Raw genomic sequence first — 16,649 nt, 5'->3', positions numbered from 1 at the left:
GACATGCTGCAGTCTGTCTGTGTGCCCGACTTGACCATTAACATCTGTCTGTTGCGATTTATTAAAGACCAAAGCTATGAAGAGAGCATGAGCGCAAATAAAACTGGACTTGTTATTAATCTGCAGGAACAGATTAAGTGTAACACCTGATGAGAACCAATATGGTTTAAATGATTAACCTCCCGTTGCGGACATATTGTGTCTATTATCAATCAATCAGTGTTCACTTTCACTTCACTGTCATATGTCCCCACAGGGCAATTGAGCAATGAAACAAAAACATAAAAGAGGAAGCACGTAAATAAAGTGAGAAATTCTGAATATTACTTGAACTCGGCCCAGGTCTCTGGTTGGGTGTTGGACACAAGGAAACTTAGATAGATTATCACATTCCGCATATTTATTCATTAATGAGTTTCCATACTTTATCTGATAAAGATACACATCTCTGCAGGAAACAATGATTTTGCAGGAAATTAGTGCACAGCCACTGGCATGCAGAGCCCTAACTCTTGCGAAATAGGGCTTTGACAAGCTGCTGAGTTGATGTATTAAACTACCAACCAGAGCAAAACGTGATGTCTGGTGTTTAGCAGAAGTGATGCTGTCATGCATAATGGATAGCCTACTTTATTTGACCTAATGCACTCCTGTTAATAGGCCTACTTTTAGGGGTACTCTATTCCATACTTCAATAATGTTGGAGGACTTGAGACATATTTAGAAGAATTGTCAAAACTGATGCATGATATTCGGATTTTTAGTTTATTTACACAAGTGAATGATTGGATTACTCTTTCCTAGTTAGCTAAATCCAGACTCACACATTTATACTAGTGCGGCATCTAGCGGCCAAGGCTTGTCATATCATCCTCCACACATTTGTGTTGTATTGACATGCAGCCGCCTGCAGTGGGCAATGTAACATAACTGTATCAATGTATGGGCTGACTCTGCTCTTTAAGACTCATTGGTAAGTGAGCTTTTAAATTTATTTTGTATACTGTTAATAGACGTGGATTAAATTACCACAGGGAAAGGTTTCTCATTCATAGCTCATTTCAGTTACCAGTTAAACAAGCATTGTAGAGTTTACATTAACGTTAGCCTGGCTGGCGCTGCTAAGCAAATTAATGAGTAGGCTACTAGCTAATTAAAACCGTTTAACTAGCTAAATGCTGTTAGCTAGCTAGCGGTCTCGTGAAATGTGAAAAGCTTTACTGTTCTTGGTCTGTGGTGGCTCCTTTTGGTTGTTTTAGATGCTCTTGAACATTTTTAAATGACTTTAGGCTTGAATACAATTGAAAGTACTAGCCTTTAAGTCTAAGTTACCCTGCAAGCGCAATTCCAGTTGTTGTTTTTTTTATCAGAAACTACTTAACGTTAAAGTTAATGTTAATGTTAAGCTAGCAACTGACGAAATTTTTTTGGGTTGTTATCAAAGCAGGGACCTTAATAACTACATGTAAAGCATGTCTACCATGAACAAAAATGTAGCACTAAAGTAGCGTTGTAATATCTTGAACCTCGTTCAAGTTTGACAAAGGAACTCTTAATGACGTAGAAGAGCTCACCTGTGCGTCTTGTTGCAGTGGTGCATGAGAAATGAAGGTCAAGGAAGGTTGTAGTTGTGTAGGTTGTGTAGATTTTATTGATTGATATCGATCAGTAAAATCTGGAAATTAAAATAATTGAATATCTTTATTATCGTGAATCACAGTTATGTGCAGTTCAAAGTAGTTTTTTTCTCAGCTCACTATATATATATATATATATATATATATATATATATATATATATATATATATATATATATATATAAATGTCATAAAAGCAATTAAACCTCTACTCAAAATGTGCTGTTTACATATAGGCACACTCTCTCACAGATTTTGCTTGAATATTCAGTGGGACCATTACACAACCCCCCATCAACACACACTCACAAGCCTAGCCCTCTCCATCCACCACCCCCCTATCTCCCTGGAGACCCCCACAGAAGTCTGGTGAGGGGTCTCAAGTGCCAAAAAGCAGGAAGTCACAGCTGTGCTCATCCCCCTTTCAGCATATGTGAGAGCAAGAGTGGGTGTTTTTGTGTCTATCTGCATCTGTGTGTGTGTGTGTGTGTGTGTTTTTGTCTCTATATTTACGTGTTTCCAGTGCTGTTAAATGAGAGAGACAGAGGCTTATACAGACTAATAAACACTCTGTGTGCCTCAGCTGTGGCTCATAGTGTAAGACTGACTGCATTGGACTGCTTCTCTCCCACCTCTCCCCTATTTTTCACTTTCTCTTGCTAATTTCACTTTCTGTGTTTGTTTATCTGTCTCTAAACTCTAAATGGACAAAAGTATGTAGACACCCCTGCCCACATAACTTTGAATAGTTTGGATCTCAAGCTGTTTTTCGTGGTTTGGTCTAGACCTCTTATGATCTGGTGAGAGCTGAAACAATTAGTCCATTAGTTTCCCTCTCTTATATCATTGTCATAGAATTTCTTTGGGTTTTGATTTGGGTTTCTTGGACAAAACCTCTTGAAGACATCCCCTTGGGCTGTTTGACTTTTTGATATTTCATAGACCGTAAGTTTAATTGAGAAAATAACCATTAGTTCCAATCAAGGGAAATGTTTATGCTCCAGAATACAGTGATGATTTAGACAAACGTATGCTTGAAACTTTGTGGCAACCTGTGTCAACATTACATTGCCCCCATTGCCAAAGTGAGGTCCATAAAGAAATGTTATTCTAAATTTACCGCGGACGAGCATGACTCACCTGCACATTGCCCTTACCTCAGCCTCATCCAAAACCTTTGAGATACATTTGGCCACCAACCGCGAGCCCTACCTACCTCAGTGCCAGACCTCACTGATGCTCTTTGTGGATGAATGGAAGCAAATCCCCAGCCAGGTTCCAAAATCTTGTGAAAGGACTTGGAGGCTGTTATAGCAGCAAAATAATGCTCATGGTTTTGGAATGAGATATTCTACCAGCCTATCATTTACAGTATAGGCTATTTGTAACGTTTATATGTCCATATATTTTTTGGCCATGTCATCTCATTTTCTACTTTGCTCCCTGTCTTAATGTCTCTCACTTCATTCTTTTTATTCCTTGTCCTGTTTCTTTCTCTCTCTATATATCGATTCTTTGTTATTCATGAGCCTCTGCAGCTAATTATAAAGCCAGCTCTTTGCTGTAAATCTCAGGCCTTTGCTTTAATAGGCACAGTGTGCCTCTGTAACACCGGCTGCCTTTGTTTTGGTTACAGATAAAATCACTGAAGGAAAACACGACAGCAGAGAGAGAAGGAGAAATAGGGAGAGGTTATGCGAGACCGAAGAGATGTAGAAAAGCATTGCAGTGAAAGAGTGTGTGTAAATCCTTGTGGTGCAGGAAGAAATATAAACATCTAAAGAGTAAGAAGGGCAGTTCTTTCCTCCTCTTTTTATTTATACATAAAGAGAAAATGATAGCAGCTAAATAAGTGATGATTTGACAAAGCACATATCCAGAGCTGCTTTTATTACTTCCTTACTCTGAAGCACAGATAGAGATTTCAGACTTTACCCCAAACTCTGTAAAATCTTTGATGTTGCTTCTTAAATGTTGTCTGACTTTTTAATCTAATCTATCTTTTTGCCCTCTCTTCCCATCTGAAGTGAACGGTGGTGGTTTCTGATGTGTTTTTTTTGGGAATGTTGACAAGTTGACAGGCAAGCTGCACTGACATCGAACCTCGCTCCACTGTCAGGACAAGAGATACAGGGAGGGAGAGAGAAGGGGGGAGTAGGGGGAGGGTGAGAAAAAGATAGGGAGAGAGGGGGAGGTGGGAGAAAAGGAGGAGGAGAGATGAAGGGGAAAAAAATGACTCAACGGCCACGACTAGACTGCCTTCTTTTTCCCCCTTAGCCTCACTGTCTCTGAACTTTTTTCCTCCGTCCTCCTCCTCCGTGTGTTTTTTTGAAATGGTTTTTGGGAGAAGAGGGGAACAAGCATTCAGAGCTTGGCTTACGGTGCAGGCAGGAGCGTCACATAGGAAAACAGGAGCCTGAGGTGCAGCACACTGGGACTGAAGAGCATTGAAAAAGCTTGGTTTTTTTTTGGTCTGATGCACAGACTAAAAGATTGACTTGCCGACCGAAGAGCCAGGAAGGAGAGAGAATGGACATATAGCTATACAAACTCTTAACACGCTTCAAAAAATACATTTAAACATGTAAAAAAAAACAAGTAAAAAAAGCCAGAAATACCAATTTATTTTTATAAACGGGCAGACAGATACCTTGCAAGCTTAAACATTTTTCCAGACAGAACTGGAGTTTTCTTCCACTGGAGAGAAGAGCAGATGGACAGAGGCACATTATGAATGAAAAGAGAAGACTCCTCATCTTCATTCAGCAATGCTTTTGAGGAAACCTGCAATGAACTGTTGCTGTCTGCTATGTTCCTGGACGCTGACACAGGCATAAGAAGCATTTAAATTCACTAAATTCCTCTTGGATAGAGGATCCACGCTGTCTTTTTTTACTTCTGCAAAGTCAGTACAGGTGTCGTGCGGACTGTTACTATGTTTTCTCAAAGTTACTCTTTAAAACCATTGTGGACTTCTTGCCTTTTGGTCTTGTGCATCCTGGATGGATGGACCACAGCCTGGCCGGCAGCCCAACAATCCCGTCCCCTGCTGCAGTCCCGCCGGTCCAGGCAGATGCCACCCCTAACCACCTCCTTGTCAAGCGGCACCCTGTCAGAGAGTGCAGAGAGCAAAGTGGAGCGCCTCGGCCAGGCGTTTAAGCGAAATGTCCGTGAGCTACGAGAGAAAAGCTCCTGCTTGGACCTGGTCTTCCTGGTGGATGAGTCGTCCAGTGTGGGGGCCAATAACTTCCTGAGCGAGTTGAGGTTCGTGCGCAAGATGCTGTCTGACTTTCCTGTTGCGCCAGAGGACACGCGGGTGGCGTTGGTCACCTTCTCATCCAAGACCCATGTAGTGACCAGGGTGGACCACATCTCAGCGCCAAAGTCCAACCAGCACAAGTGTTCCCTGTTCAACCAGGAGATCCCAGCTATCAACTACAGAGGAGGGGGCACCTACACGAAAGGAGCCTTCCAGAGGGCAGCGGTGAGTCAGACCTAAAGATAAAATAAACATTGTCAGTGGGGCAGGTGTGTGTCAGTCTGTCTAAATGTGCTTGCATATTTGTGCATAAGTTGATTTATTTTCTTGAATTTTGCTCAGTTTGCATCCTAATTATGAACCTGAGCTAGATTTTCATAAACCTGCGTGTGTGTGTGTGTTTGTGTGTGTGTTTGTTTGTGTGTTTGTGTGTGTCTGTTAGTTTGCAGCTAGCTGTGTAGGGAGGGTGCAGAGAGTAATTGTGGCTTAGTAAGGTTGTTGTTAATGAGGTCCTGCGTGGCGTTGTTGTTGCTGCTTCCTCTAAATTACACACCAGCAGACAGTGGGGAAGCCACTCGCCTGCTAATTGCTCAGGAGTTTCCAATCAAAAAAATACCATTAAGAGTAAGCATCCGCAGAGACACTTGCAGATGCATGCACGTTGCAACCCATGCATACACAAAAATGCATGCATAACATGCATGCATAACACTCAAAAACACTGAGCAATAGGTTGGGAAAAGTGCAAGAAATAGCAAGACACACATGATGTGTGGCTTATATAAAGCTTTTTGGGTGAATATGAATTGCTTTTATGTTAATGTTATGTGGATTAGAAGTGGTCAAAATGTTTATGGTTTGTTGATTTGAGCTGCCTGACACTCAGCAGTGCTCGCACACACTCAAACACGCACAGAGGACATATGGCTCAGTTCATCTGTCAAATCCAAACAGCCCAGCTGTAAAAGCTGTGTTGGTGGTATAGGGGCTGGTCCTGTATAAACACACACACCTTGTCGTATGCCTCAGATCTGCTGAACTGCAGGATCACACGGTACAAGAGTCAGGTGTTTTTGTGTTCTGCAAACTTGCTTAGAAATACTGCAGCCAGTTATTAAGCTACTTTATAGTAGCCTTTGACATTTTAGCTTGGTGACAAAAATACATAATAGATGTCATGACTGGGTGCATTGAAGTCAGAAAACCTCTTTGACAATAGTACAATATTGTAAAGAAACAGCTGGTGAATATCCAAATAGCGAAGCTTGGTTTTGTGCAGTAATGTGGTGTTGAATAAAAAGCGGGTTGCAGTGTGACAAAGACTACATCCAGTCAGTGAACATCATAAGGCCTATAACCATCAGTTTTAACAATCATTTTCAGAAAATGGCTTGTATCACTTTGATGCTACAGCACTAACTTTCCATGAATGCACTTAAATTAATAAAGAAAAATCACATTAGCCCAGTTTCACAGATAAAGCTGTAGGTAAACTGAGCTTTACCATTCAATCCATCCTTGTTTAAAGCTAATAGCCTTGGACCGTATCTTCTGGCTAAGCGCTTAAAGCTTGGCCCTCAGGACAGGTTTTCAGCTCACCTTCCTTGGTTAAGTGCCGATAAGTGCTGGCTGTATCCCAGCTTCTAAAGACCACAACAATACCAAGAAAAGGCTGGGGGAATTCTTGTGCCTTTATCATTATTCACACAACACTTAGAATGTTTTGGGGGATTTATCAAGTGGAAGAGTCCACCAGCCAAAGCTTGCTTTAGAAAAAAAGCAGGGTGTCCTGCTGCTCAAGCGCGTAAGTTGTCTTCCCAACATTGTTATTGATTTAAAGTCAGATTAAAATAAAAGATGATTTCTTTCCAGTATGGCTTTTAAATGATGAGAGACGTAGGCCTACTTGAACAAAACAATGCATGAGCAATGGGAGAGCTACTTGCGGCCTACACAGAACTACGAATTTTTTGAAAGATAGATGAGCCTAGCAGATACAGATTGAGAAGAAGGAGATCAATCGGTACTCCAGAAACCATTCCACACCTGATGGATTCCGTCTGACGTTTACTGTGTCTTCCCATGATCGAGGAAGTGGTGTTAAAAAAAAACAGGCCTGTCTGTGATTTAACGCTTGATCTCTGTTTTCTCGTCTGAATCTGACTGGAAAAAGAAAAAAGGAGCGATTGTCATTTCTTTCCATTAGATGCAAGGATGGGTCTGCTAACACTAATCTACAAAGCTCATATCCGCCTGTCATCATGTACTGACTGAACTATAGGACGACTGGCTCAGTGTGGGAGTGTGTTGAATTGGGAATTTTACTGTGTGTGTCAATGCATGCAATATGTGATTTTGGGCTTTTGCCTTACACGTCTCCATGTGTTTGTTCTCCTAAAATTAGGTTGGGTGTGTATAAGTCTATATGATGTGTGTGAACATGTGCATCTGTCTCAGAAAAAAGAGAGATAGTGAAAGTAGGAGAGAGAGGATAATTGATAATTGCAGTATAATAATAATAATGCCATATTTTATTCCCTTGGATGGTCTTGGCTGTTCTAAGTGCTGTAGAAAGCTGGGATCCATTAAGAGAGACATTTTTCCACCCGTCGTGCATGTAGAGACAGGGCTCTCTTCCAGCACTCTTCATCTCTGTCTCACTCTGTGTCTCCGCTGTCTGTCTGCTGTTTCTATTTTCACCTTATACATCATACAGTAGGTTGAAAGTATCAATGTATGTAGGTTCCAAAGAAAATTCAGTTTTTTTTCACAAAGTTTAGGCAAATTTTGGTGATAACTAATATATATGGTAAATGTGTAAACAGACACTTGAGAATATACTAAACGATTAAGCAGTGTTTATATCTGTATAAAATGAGGGAATATAGGCTTGTTATAGTCAAATACTTCACCTCTCTAGCTCTCTATTAGTTTCATATTGTTCAACATTTGTTGTACAATGTGTTGTCTGACCACATCTAAAGGTAAAAGGGTTTATTAATGTTTGGGTGCTAAGGCGTGGCAAGAAGCCTTCTTCTAATAGAAAGCAATGAGATGCAATTCATTTTAGAAATGAGACTTTCTGACAGTCTTTGCTCGAAGGCACTCTTGTTTACACTTGAAATGTATTAGATGAATTAACAAAGAGAGCTTGAAAAAGAAGTTTAAATCCTGCATACCTTTCGCACCTCTGCACAACTTGTCTATCACTGCATAAAGTGTTGGATTGTTGGTTTTGGAAAGGACCAAATACTGTTGAATGCAGCCCCTTAGATTCCACTTGGAAAGGGGGTTTCAGACACTGTTATTGTATACTATCTATCAAACAATTTGATTGGAGCATACTAAGGGCGTGATCATTTTTAGATACTGGCAAATTCAGCATTGGAAGTATAGAGGTTGGATACCCAGCCGTTCTGTCTCTGTCTCTCTTTACTTTACTTATATAATCCAGCTCATCATCTGTGTTAAATGTCATGCACTATGAGGTTATTAAGAGTGCAGCACTCTGTCATAATGATTCACATGCCTCATTTCAGGATCTGTCTTTTCTCAACCTCGTGTCTGACATGCTAACCTAGTTGCTGATGACATCACTCACCACGTTTGTAGTTTTCCAGCACTTTTCTTAACCGCCCTACAAAGAAGCTGATTGATGACTTTCAGTAAATGTTTTCAGGCCTCTAGAGAATAACTACTGTACTGTACCTGAGAGTAGTTCTCATCATCTTCTCCAAACTGAATCATATTCTTTCCTCTCTACTTACTGTAATTACCCTGCAAAATTCAATCCATTTCCCTGGTCTTTTTAGCTCGCATTTCATTTATTTTCCGTGCATTTGCCTTTTACATGACCAAATATCTTCAAGGAAATATGGCTCAAAGCCTTTCATTTTATTCTATTGGTTGTTGGCAATTTTGTTGATCCAGGAATAATGGGATTTTCCATTGTTGCATTTATTATAGCTTGCTTTGGATACGAGTGTCAGCTATAAAAATATAGGGAGAGAAAAGATAGTATCTGTAATAGCCAGGTGAAAAAATTCCCTTGTTTTTCTTCTCATCATTTGTCTTCCTCCTGAAGATTTGCCACTGGGTTGCCATGTGTTGCCAGATAAAAACCCCGGTTTGCTCCATGCAGGCAGGCCCGGCTTTGGCAATGACACAAGCACTATACTGGACTTGGCGGCTTTGCTGTGTCCATTGGCCTTCACAGTTAAGACACAGACAGATGGGCAGCGTGTGAAGAGGAGTGGGCTAAAGATGGAAGAATGAGAGGAAAAAGTGGAATAAAGAAGGAGGAAAAGCCCTCGGTCAAGGAATTAATAGAAAGAATGTGTCTGTTTCTTGTGGTTATTCACAGCAATGGTTTTACCTGACTGTTGTTTAGGCTCTGCCTTAGTCTGGTTCAAAGCAGACTAGTTTACAGCCAATTAGTAAAAGCAGCATTCTACTCAGCCAGCCAGTGGGTTTCTGAAACTGAAATCGGTATATCTGTAAGCAGTTGGGTTATGTTCCTGATTCCTCCAAAGACTCCTCGTGTGCCCAACTTGCCAGGAAAACACACACGTTCACACTCAGTTTATGGACCAGCTACATGTCTTTACACAGTTACAGTCTATACATACTGTAGGACAGTAAACAGGTGTGCGTGCATGAGAATGAATGCTTGCATTTATAGACATTGTGCTTGTGTCCTCAACACAGCTCTAGACTTCCAATCCGACCCATATCTCGCTATCTTTTTCTGCATGATCTTCTGCAATCATCCACCGACAATTTCTTAAGCCAAACAGTTGGAAGCTGGCCCAATCTGAAAACTTTAGGGAGCTGTTTAGTTTACTTTTTGAATTTAAACAGTGTCTTGCCAACTTGCAAACCTTGTAAACAAGTACTTTCATTTAAAGGTGCAATATGTAATACAGACAGCCAGTGTTTAAAGTGCTTTTTGGCTTTTTTGCTGTCTGTGAAAAGTGTGTTCATCGATCTGGTGTTGGTCAGTACGAGGCTTGTCAATTTGTGTGGTAGTTCCCTCAGCCCTTAATGTCCCTTTAATATGTGATGACGCATTAGGGTCATTTTTAGATTTATTACAGTAAACATATTAAATATTGGACCTTTGAATAGTCGCACATGTAAAGTGACATCAAGCAAAATGCAACTACAAGCTCTATTTTATACCCCGTATTATTCAGAATAACATTTTGCTGGATAGTTTAGGAGAAATTTGACAGCTGCCATGTTTTCCCAATTGGAAATCTTGAATCAAAGCCCACATATGTTACGTAAAATGTACGAATAGTCCAAGATGTTTCAGAGAAAGAGATCACTTGTCAATGACACTTCATACAGCTTTACTTGAGATGAAGCCTTTCTTTATTGAGCTTTGACAGACCACAATAAGATAAACAAACATTAAGGGCTGGGTTAGTGAGGTCCCCGTCTCATTCCAGCGGGTCAACGCCGTTTCTTCCACTTCTCCCATTTTCATTCCTTACCATCATGCTCTCCAGAGCTGCAGACCTCCCCAGCAGAGTGACAGGCAGGGGAACATTATCGTCGTCAGCTTTGACGCATTACAGGCAAAATACGTGGTATTGTGTTTCAAAACATTGTCTATTAGATTAAATGAGGCTTGTGTAAGTTGCATATATTTGGCTTGTACAACAGAGATCATGAACATTCTTGGCCTGTCTGAAGTGCACACACATTTACAATTGATGTTAGTGTTTGAGAGTCTAACCCTGAATTTCTGAATAAGCAATGATGAGATGTAGAGTGCAGCAAATCATGGTGGGAAGTGAACACCATCCATCACATGGAAATGCTGGAACATTTTGTCTATGGCAGGGGATTTTCAGTGGCCTTCTTATTTCTAGAAACTATATTAACTCAGTGGAGCATTCTTTATTCTATTGGCTGAATCACAGGTGGAATTTTACACAAATCAGTAAATTCACACCAGCACCAAATGAAGAAGGTAGGAAGTGACACTGTGGAGATATAACATGGAGAGCTACTTTTTTTAAGATAACAAAAGAATAGACTTATTTTCTCCTTTAAACCTCCCTAAAATAGGAGCAAGTTAATGACTGTTGTGCTAAAGAAAAAAGGAAGACGACTACATTTAGAGTGAAAGATGCAAACAAGTGCCCACTTTAACAAATGAAAGCAAGGTGCGTCTCTTTGATCCAGTCTCCAAAGCTGGACTCAGCCTTGATAAGACGATGATAAGAAAAGTCTGTTTCCTGTCTGTGCAACTGCCATTTCCCGTCGTCTCACCCTTAATCACCCATCCAGGGTGGGTTAAATGAGACAGGAGGATGGAGCAGAGAGGGCCTGCCTCACCTACCAGCCAAGAAAGCCCTGATAAGACAGGCAGGAGAGTCCACAGACACTAGACAACCGGGGGGGGGGGGGGGGGGAGTTATATTCAGTATACAACTTTTTTTCTGCCATTGATTACATCCCACTTTGCAACACATTAATACAAGAGAGACCTTATTTATTGATAATGATTGATTTCAATGGTGGTCAAACACCAAAGATTATTTTGTTCCTTAAAATAATGTTTCCAAAATCATTTCAGTGGTTCATTAACTTGTTCGAATGAGAAATAAGAATAATGGTAATGGTAACAGTAATGGATAATACGGCTTCTAACCTGTAGGGGAACTGAAGAGGAAAAGTGCTTTGGTGCCTACTATAAAGGTAGTGGTTGACAAGTAGCTAATGCTAATGCTTGGTCTATAACGTTAGCTAATTCTTGGTGACATAACATAAGATTATCACATTGTTCAACACGATCAACAAATTGATATAACTTGTTTTTACCCAGTGTGCTTTGCTGAATGTTGTTTTATTTCATGTGAATACTAGTTTGATAGAGAAGTACCTTAAGTATTTGAGGTAAGGCAGGAAGTGTGCATTTAGTTTCCATGCTTAGTTTGTTTTCACAACAATGTTAGTGAGTAAATCTACTGAAATGGCCACCATAATAGCGGTGTGTGGTGTAAGATGAGAAAGCAGAGATAAAGTCTTGTTTGTTGTGTTTGTAAAAAAACAATGTTTATCTGTACATCTTTGCCAAGTGCAAACTAGTACAGAAGGTTTCAATAAATATTTGGGGAGGGTCATGCATTTTTTTCCCAATCATTTTCGAGGGTCATAGAAAGTGTATTGCTGGTGAAGGGAGGGTCAAATCTCGTTTTGATCTAAGGTCTCAAGACTCTGGTAGCTCCTTAAATAAAAAACGAACAGTGCCTTTATGTAATAACTCTTTAGATTTATCTTGCGACTCAATTGAGGATTCCTGACCCCCACGTTGGAAATCACTTAGCTAGATCAAAAGCAGCAAAAAAAGAGGTTTCCAGTTGTGTTTTGTCTTCTTCTTTCTGGGTCAGAAAACCATCTTATGCTTTGTTAATATCTTTCTTCTTAATCTGTTTCTTAAATGTTTAGTTTTGTAATGACGGAATGTACACCTGATTTCACTTTCAATGTATTGGTTTTGGAAAGTAGGTGTTATCCGAGACTCGATAATGCTGTATTTCAAATTTGATTTAGTTGAAAGCAGATATCTTTACATAACTTCTGACTTAACATTACATGCATACTGTCATGTCCTGCAATCATATTGTTATCAGTGTCTTTTCTTTAATCAGAAGAATCTAGTTTTGGAGTAGAGCTTTGAGTCATCTCCCAACACATTTTACTGGCTGCTCACCTGGCGTGTATGCTCAGGGTGTAGATGGAAAGTTATTCATACACTGTCATGGTGATCAATACCATAGACTCAACATGACTGTGGGTGTGCTTTAGTTCGTGGATGTGTGTGTCTGTTGTGGGTTTAGGAGGAAGAAATGCTTTAGTCTCAGGGTTTTGGGCCTCTTCATACTGAATATTTCTGACATAAATATTCTCCATTCTCTTCTTTCATAACTTTATCCATCAACCTCAAATATGCTTCACTGAGGCACTTTGCAGCATTTTCCCCTCAAGAGCTCCGACAAAGCAGTTTTTTCTCTCTGTTTTGTCATCATTAATACTTTTGTTTGGAAGAGACAAAACAGTAGATTTTTTTTTCAGTTGACTTCTCACGCTTAAACATTTTGATGAAATCCTTCCTCTAGCTGTCCAAAAATGTTAATTTGCTTCTTTTTTTAGTCTTTTATGGTAGTAAATAAAATACCCTTAGGTTAGGCAAACAAGTTCTAGAAAGCCACTATACGTTACCCAGCACCAAACGGCAGACAGACACACTCAGCATCTAGCTGGTGAACATAGTGGAGAATTTAGCAGCTAAAGAGCCAGATATTTCTCTCATGAGGTGGTAGGGAACATAAACAGAGCTAAAATACAGTGAATATCAGACAGACATTCATCAATTTACCAGAAACAAACTCCAAATGAATGCTGATGTTGGTCCGTAACTGCTGGATGTGTAAATGATTTAATCGGTTGTTACTGGTTTAAAGATAAATGTTTGAATATCTAACTATCCAGTACTTCAATACTATACCACTATACAGGGGTTAAGCTGCACTCTTTCTCACTGTGTCTAATTGTAGGGTCAATATTTGCCTTTATGGCGATGGCCTGTGCACTCTTGTTGTCTCTCGTCACTCTGTGCTCACCCCTGCCCTCCTCTCTGAAATGGATACCGAATATTTTCCAGAAACGGTGGCCTATTTTTCCGACCTCTGAATGTCTGGAAAGACCCTGAGGCCTCCTCATCCACCATTATCTTACACGAAGACCATGAAACGAGCAAGCTGGCCTGATGTAACTGACCTGCTAAAAAGCAGTAAGAAACTGTCTTGACTATGATCCAGTTTTAATCAATGTTCATAACATGAAAGCTTCCTGAGTAGACCTGTTTTTCATCAGATTATTTAAATCTGTTTTGTACAGAGCATATTGAATTAATGCATTAATGAAGACATGGTCAGCAGATGTGTTTCAACTGATACCTTTGTTCTCCAGCATCTGTCACCATGTAAGGACCCTTTGAATTCCATGACTGTTACATATCTGTGGAGAAGTGTTGACAGACAGCAGGTAGGGCAGAGATATGCACGCAGAGGGGTCAGCTGAGTTCAACAGCCGTGGCAGCTCATTATAGTGCAGAAAAAAACACAAGAGGCCAAACATGGCCAAATATGTACAACCTGTCTGGATTCTTACTAAGATCTCTTTATAGTAGTCCTAACGGCTTGTAATGCTACAGTCTCGTATCTTTCCAGTTAGACACACATCTATTATGGAAGTGATTAAAAAGTTCTTGGAAATGAATAAGCCATTTTGTCAACCAAGACCTTAAACCAAGCATTGTCCAATCTGCAAAATAGCCCCACATTTTGTTTCATTTTGTTTTTTTCTTAACCATTTTCTAATAGATTTTCCAAACCCTGGATATCTCATTTGAAACAAACCCTTCAATCCAAGGTCACTAGTTTCCTCCAGCAACTCTCCAAGCCTCCTGCTCCCATCTGTATTCACTGTAGGAGCCATAGACTTGGAAGTGTAAAACCAGACTATATCCTTAAACTACTTTCTTTATTCTCCCTAATCTTCTTTAGATCTTTTTGTTAGGAGAAGATTAGTCTTTACTTCTTCAGGAAACAATGTGGGTCAATCAATAAAGTATTTCTGATTCTGATTCTGATTCTGAGTACAACAAAAAATTAAGAAAAATCCAAGTTCAGGTTTCAAATCCTGACACATTGCCACGGAAAGTCCTGGTGTTGATCTGTTAATGGGGAACCATTCACAAGACAAGCAGGTCTGATTAGGTTTCACACAATACCAACTCATTTGTACAAATTTAGTCTGTGGGGGGTGGATAAAATGCAGTTAGGAGAACACACACATATACAGTACTGTATACTGTACACACAGTACAATCATTGTTGTGCCTGAGTAAGTGTTGAACAAACGATGGTGCATGTGTAATAGATCCTGAAGGAGCTGGCAACCTTTGGTGGCTTTGAATGGAATTGAAATGGATGAGAGGATCTGAATCTGACTTTGTTGGATAGAGTGCATCCATATGTTTGTTGTCTGTGTTTCTAGAAAATGTGGGTAGCTTGAAAAGTATTGCTGTCTGTCTACTGTCAAATTAGTTTTTGTTTAGTAATTCTAGACTTTGCTGAAAGGTTGTAAATGACTGCAGTTATTGATCATAAAGTATTCGGCTTCTGCAAAAGCTGCTGAGTGTTTAGTCACAGACTTTTAGACTGCTGTTTGAATCACTGTCTCAATTTCACTGTCTGGTCTATCACCAGGTGATCTGTCCATCTGTCTCACTTCTTTCTGTTTGCAGTTTTTCTCCCTCTGCGTCATGCCTCATTTTCCTGCCTTGAGGGTATGTTCAGTATTTGCTGGTTTGGATCTTGTGACAAGTTATCCACTTGGGCTAAAGCTGCTGTGGTCAAATAACTGGGCATTGCTGTATTCCCCACAAATGACGTGCGTGCGTGCTTAGGATAAAAACTCTAACATCTAAGCGTTAATATTCATTTTGCTCGTCTTTGCATGTATATCTAAACCAGTAAAACAACTGATTATTTTTATGCTTTTAGATGGATATCCCATCAAGATCCTTTACTTATCAGACTCACTCTGTGACTTTTTTTTTCTGTCTTCACTGTTCGTGGAAAATGCTTTTGATGAATGTGTGAAATGAGAGAGATGGAGAACATTAGCAACTGTTTCACACAAAACATTATTTTTAGAGGTGTTTCTCATTCTTGTTCTCCAATGTTCTCCTGGTGCATGCATCCGCAGTCAGATACTTTACCAGAGGGGACATTACCACACACCGCTTTGTCTTTCAATGCTGACCCAAAATAAATTTCTCTCTTGCTACTTTCAGCACTTAAGTCTCAATTATCCTCTGCACCTTTTTTCAATTATTTTAAAGAAATGGGGACTTGAAATGAGCTCAGCACAGGAGACTGGAGAGGGCAATCTTTACACTTCCCGGCTCCGTAAAACACAGATGTTAGTTAATCCCCTCGACGGATGAAAATGTAATTTCAGACCTTTCCGCATCGGCCTTGTGCATCCGTCACTGTGTCGTTTTCTACGCGTTACACCTACAGTTAATTGTTCCCTTGAGATGAGGTTTTTAGTTTAATGACTGCAGAGAGGAGGAGTGTAAGTCCTGTCATAAAAATCAGATCCACAAACTGGGGAGTCTCCAGTAGCTGCTACTAGCTTTTAAGGGCAGATTTTCCCACTTCAGCCCCTGTTGGTCAAACATAAATCACACACTCTCTCATGCATTCATGCATTCTTTTGTGCACAGAAAATGTGATCCTACTCTGCAGATCAAGTTTAATTTTATTAACTTTTAAAAGGTAATGCTTGGTTGACATCCCTTTCATTCACCACGGAAGCTGCAGTAGGGGTTGCTATCTAGCGGACTCTGTATAGCGTGTTTAAATTATGTAAATTTATTGAATTTCCATTTTAGTTTATGCAACATTACAAAAAATCTTAAAATAAAATTAATGTCACTGTTGGATGCATAACTAAATATCTACAGCTTTACACTCTTTTGTCAGTCACATGCACAAACCCACACACACATATGCTTGGGAACACGCACTTCCATACCATGCTCACTCTCTTCACATAACACTCTGTTCAAGCATGCATTCACACATAAATGCGCACACACCTATAGAGAGATTCACTCTTACTTAAAATACTGCTCAGCGATTGATAGGTGCTGCTGACACTGGCCC

At 40.0% G+C, this 16,649-nt stretch overlaps 1 protein-coding gene across 3 annotated transcripts in view; it reads left to right on the top strand.

The window, feature by feature from the left end:
- Positions 1-3,848: 3,848 nt before the first annotated feature.
- The window catches only part of svep1 (sushi, von Willebrand factor type A, EGF and pentraxin domain containing 1), an 88,198-nt gene continuing 75,397 nt past the window's right edge, over positions 3,849-16,649 (top strand). For 2 of the 3 annotated variants that reach the window (XR_004660572.1, XM_034901196.1), the window contains exon 1: positions 3,849-5,121. Coding sequence is in view for 2 of the 3 variants with exons in the window: in XM_034901196.1 (XP_034757087.1) it covers positions 4,573-5,121 (549 nt within the window). In the remaining variant the exon portion in view is untranslated. The remainder of the gene's footprint in view (positions 5,122-16,649) is intronic. The other variant, XM_034901197.1, reaches the window with a different exon arrangement.

Source organism: Etheostoma cragini, chromosome 19, assembly GCF_013103735.1.
Source record: "Etheostoma cragini isolate CJK2018 chromosome 19, CSU_Ecrag_1.0, whole genome shotgun sequence".
NCBI lineage: Eukaryota > Metazoa > Chordata > Actinopteri > Perciformes > Percidae > Etheostoma > Etheostoma cragini.
The sequence above is the reverse complement of the archived record's forward strand: the minus strand, read 5'-3'. Positions and strand labels throughout refer to the sequence as shown.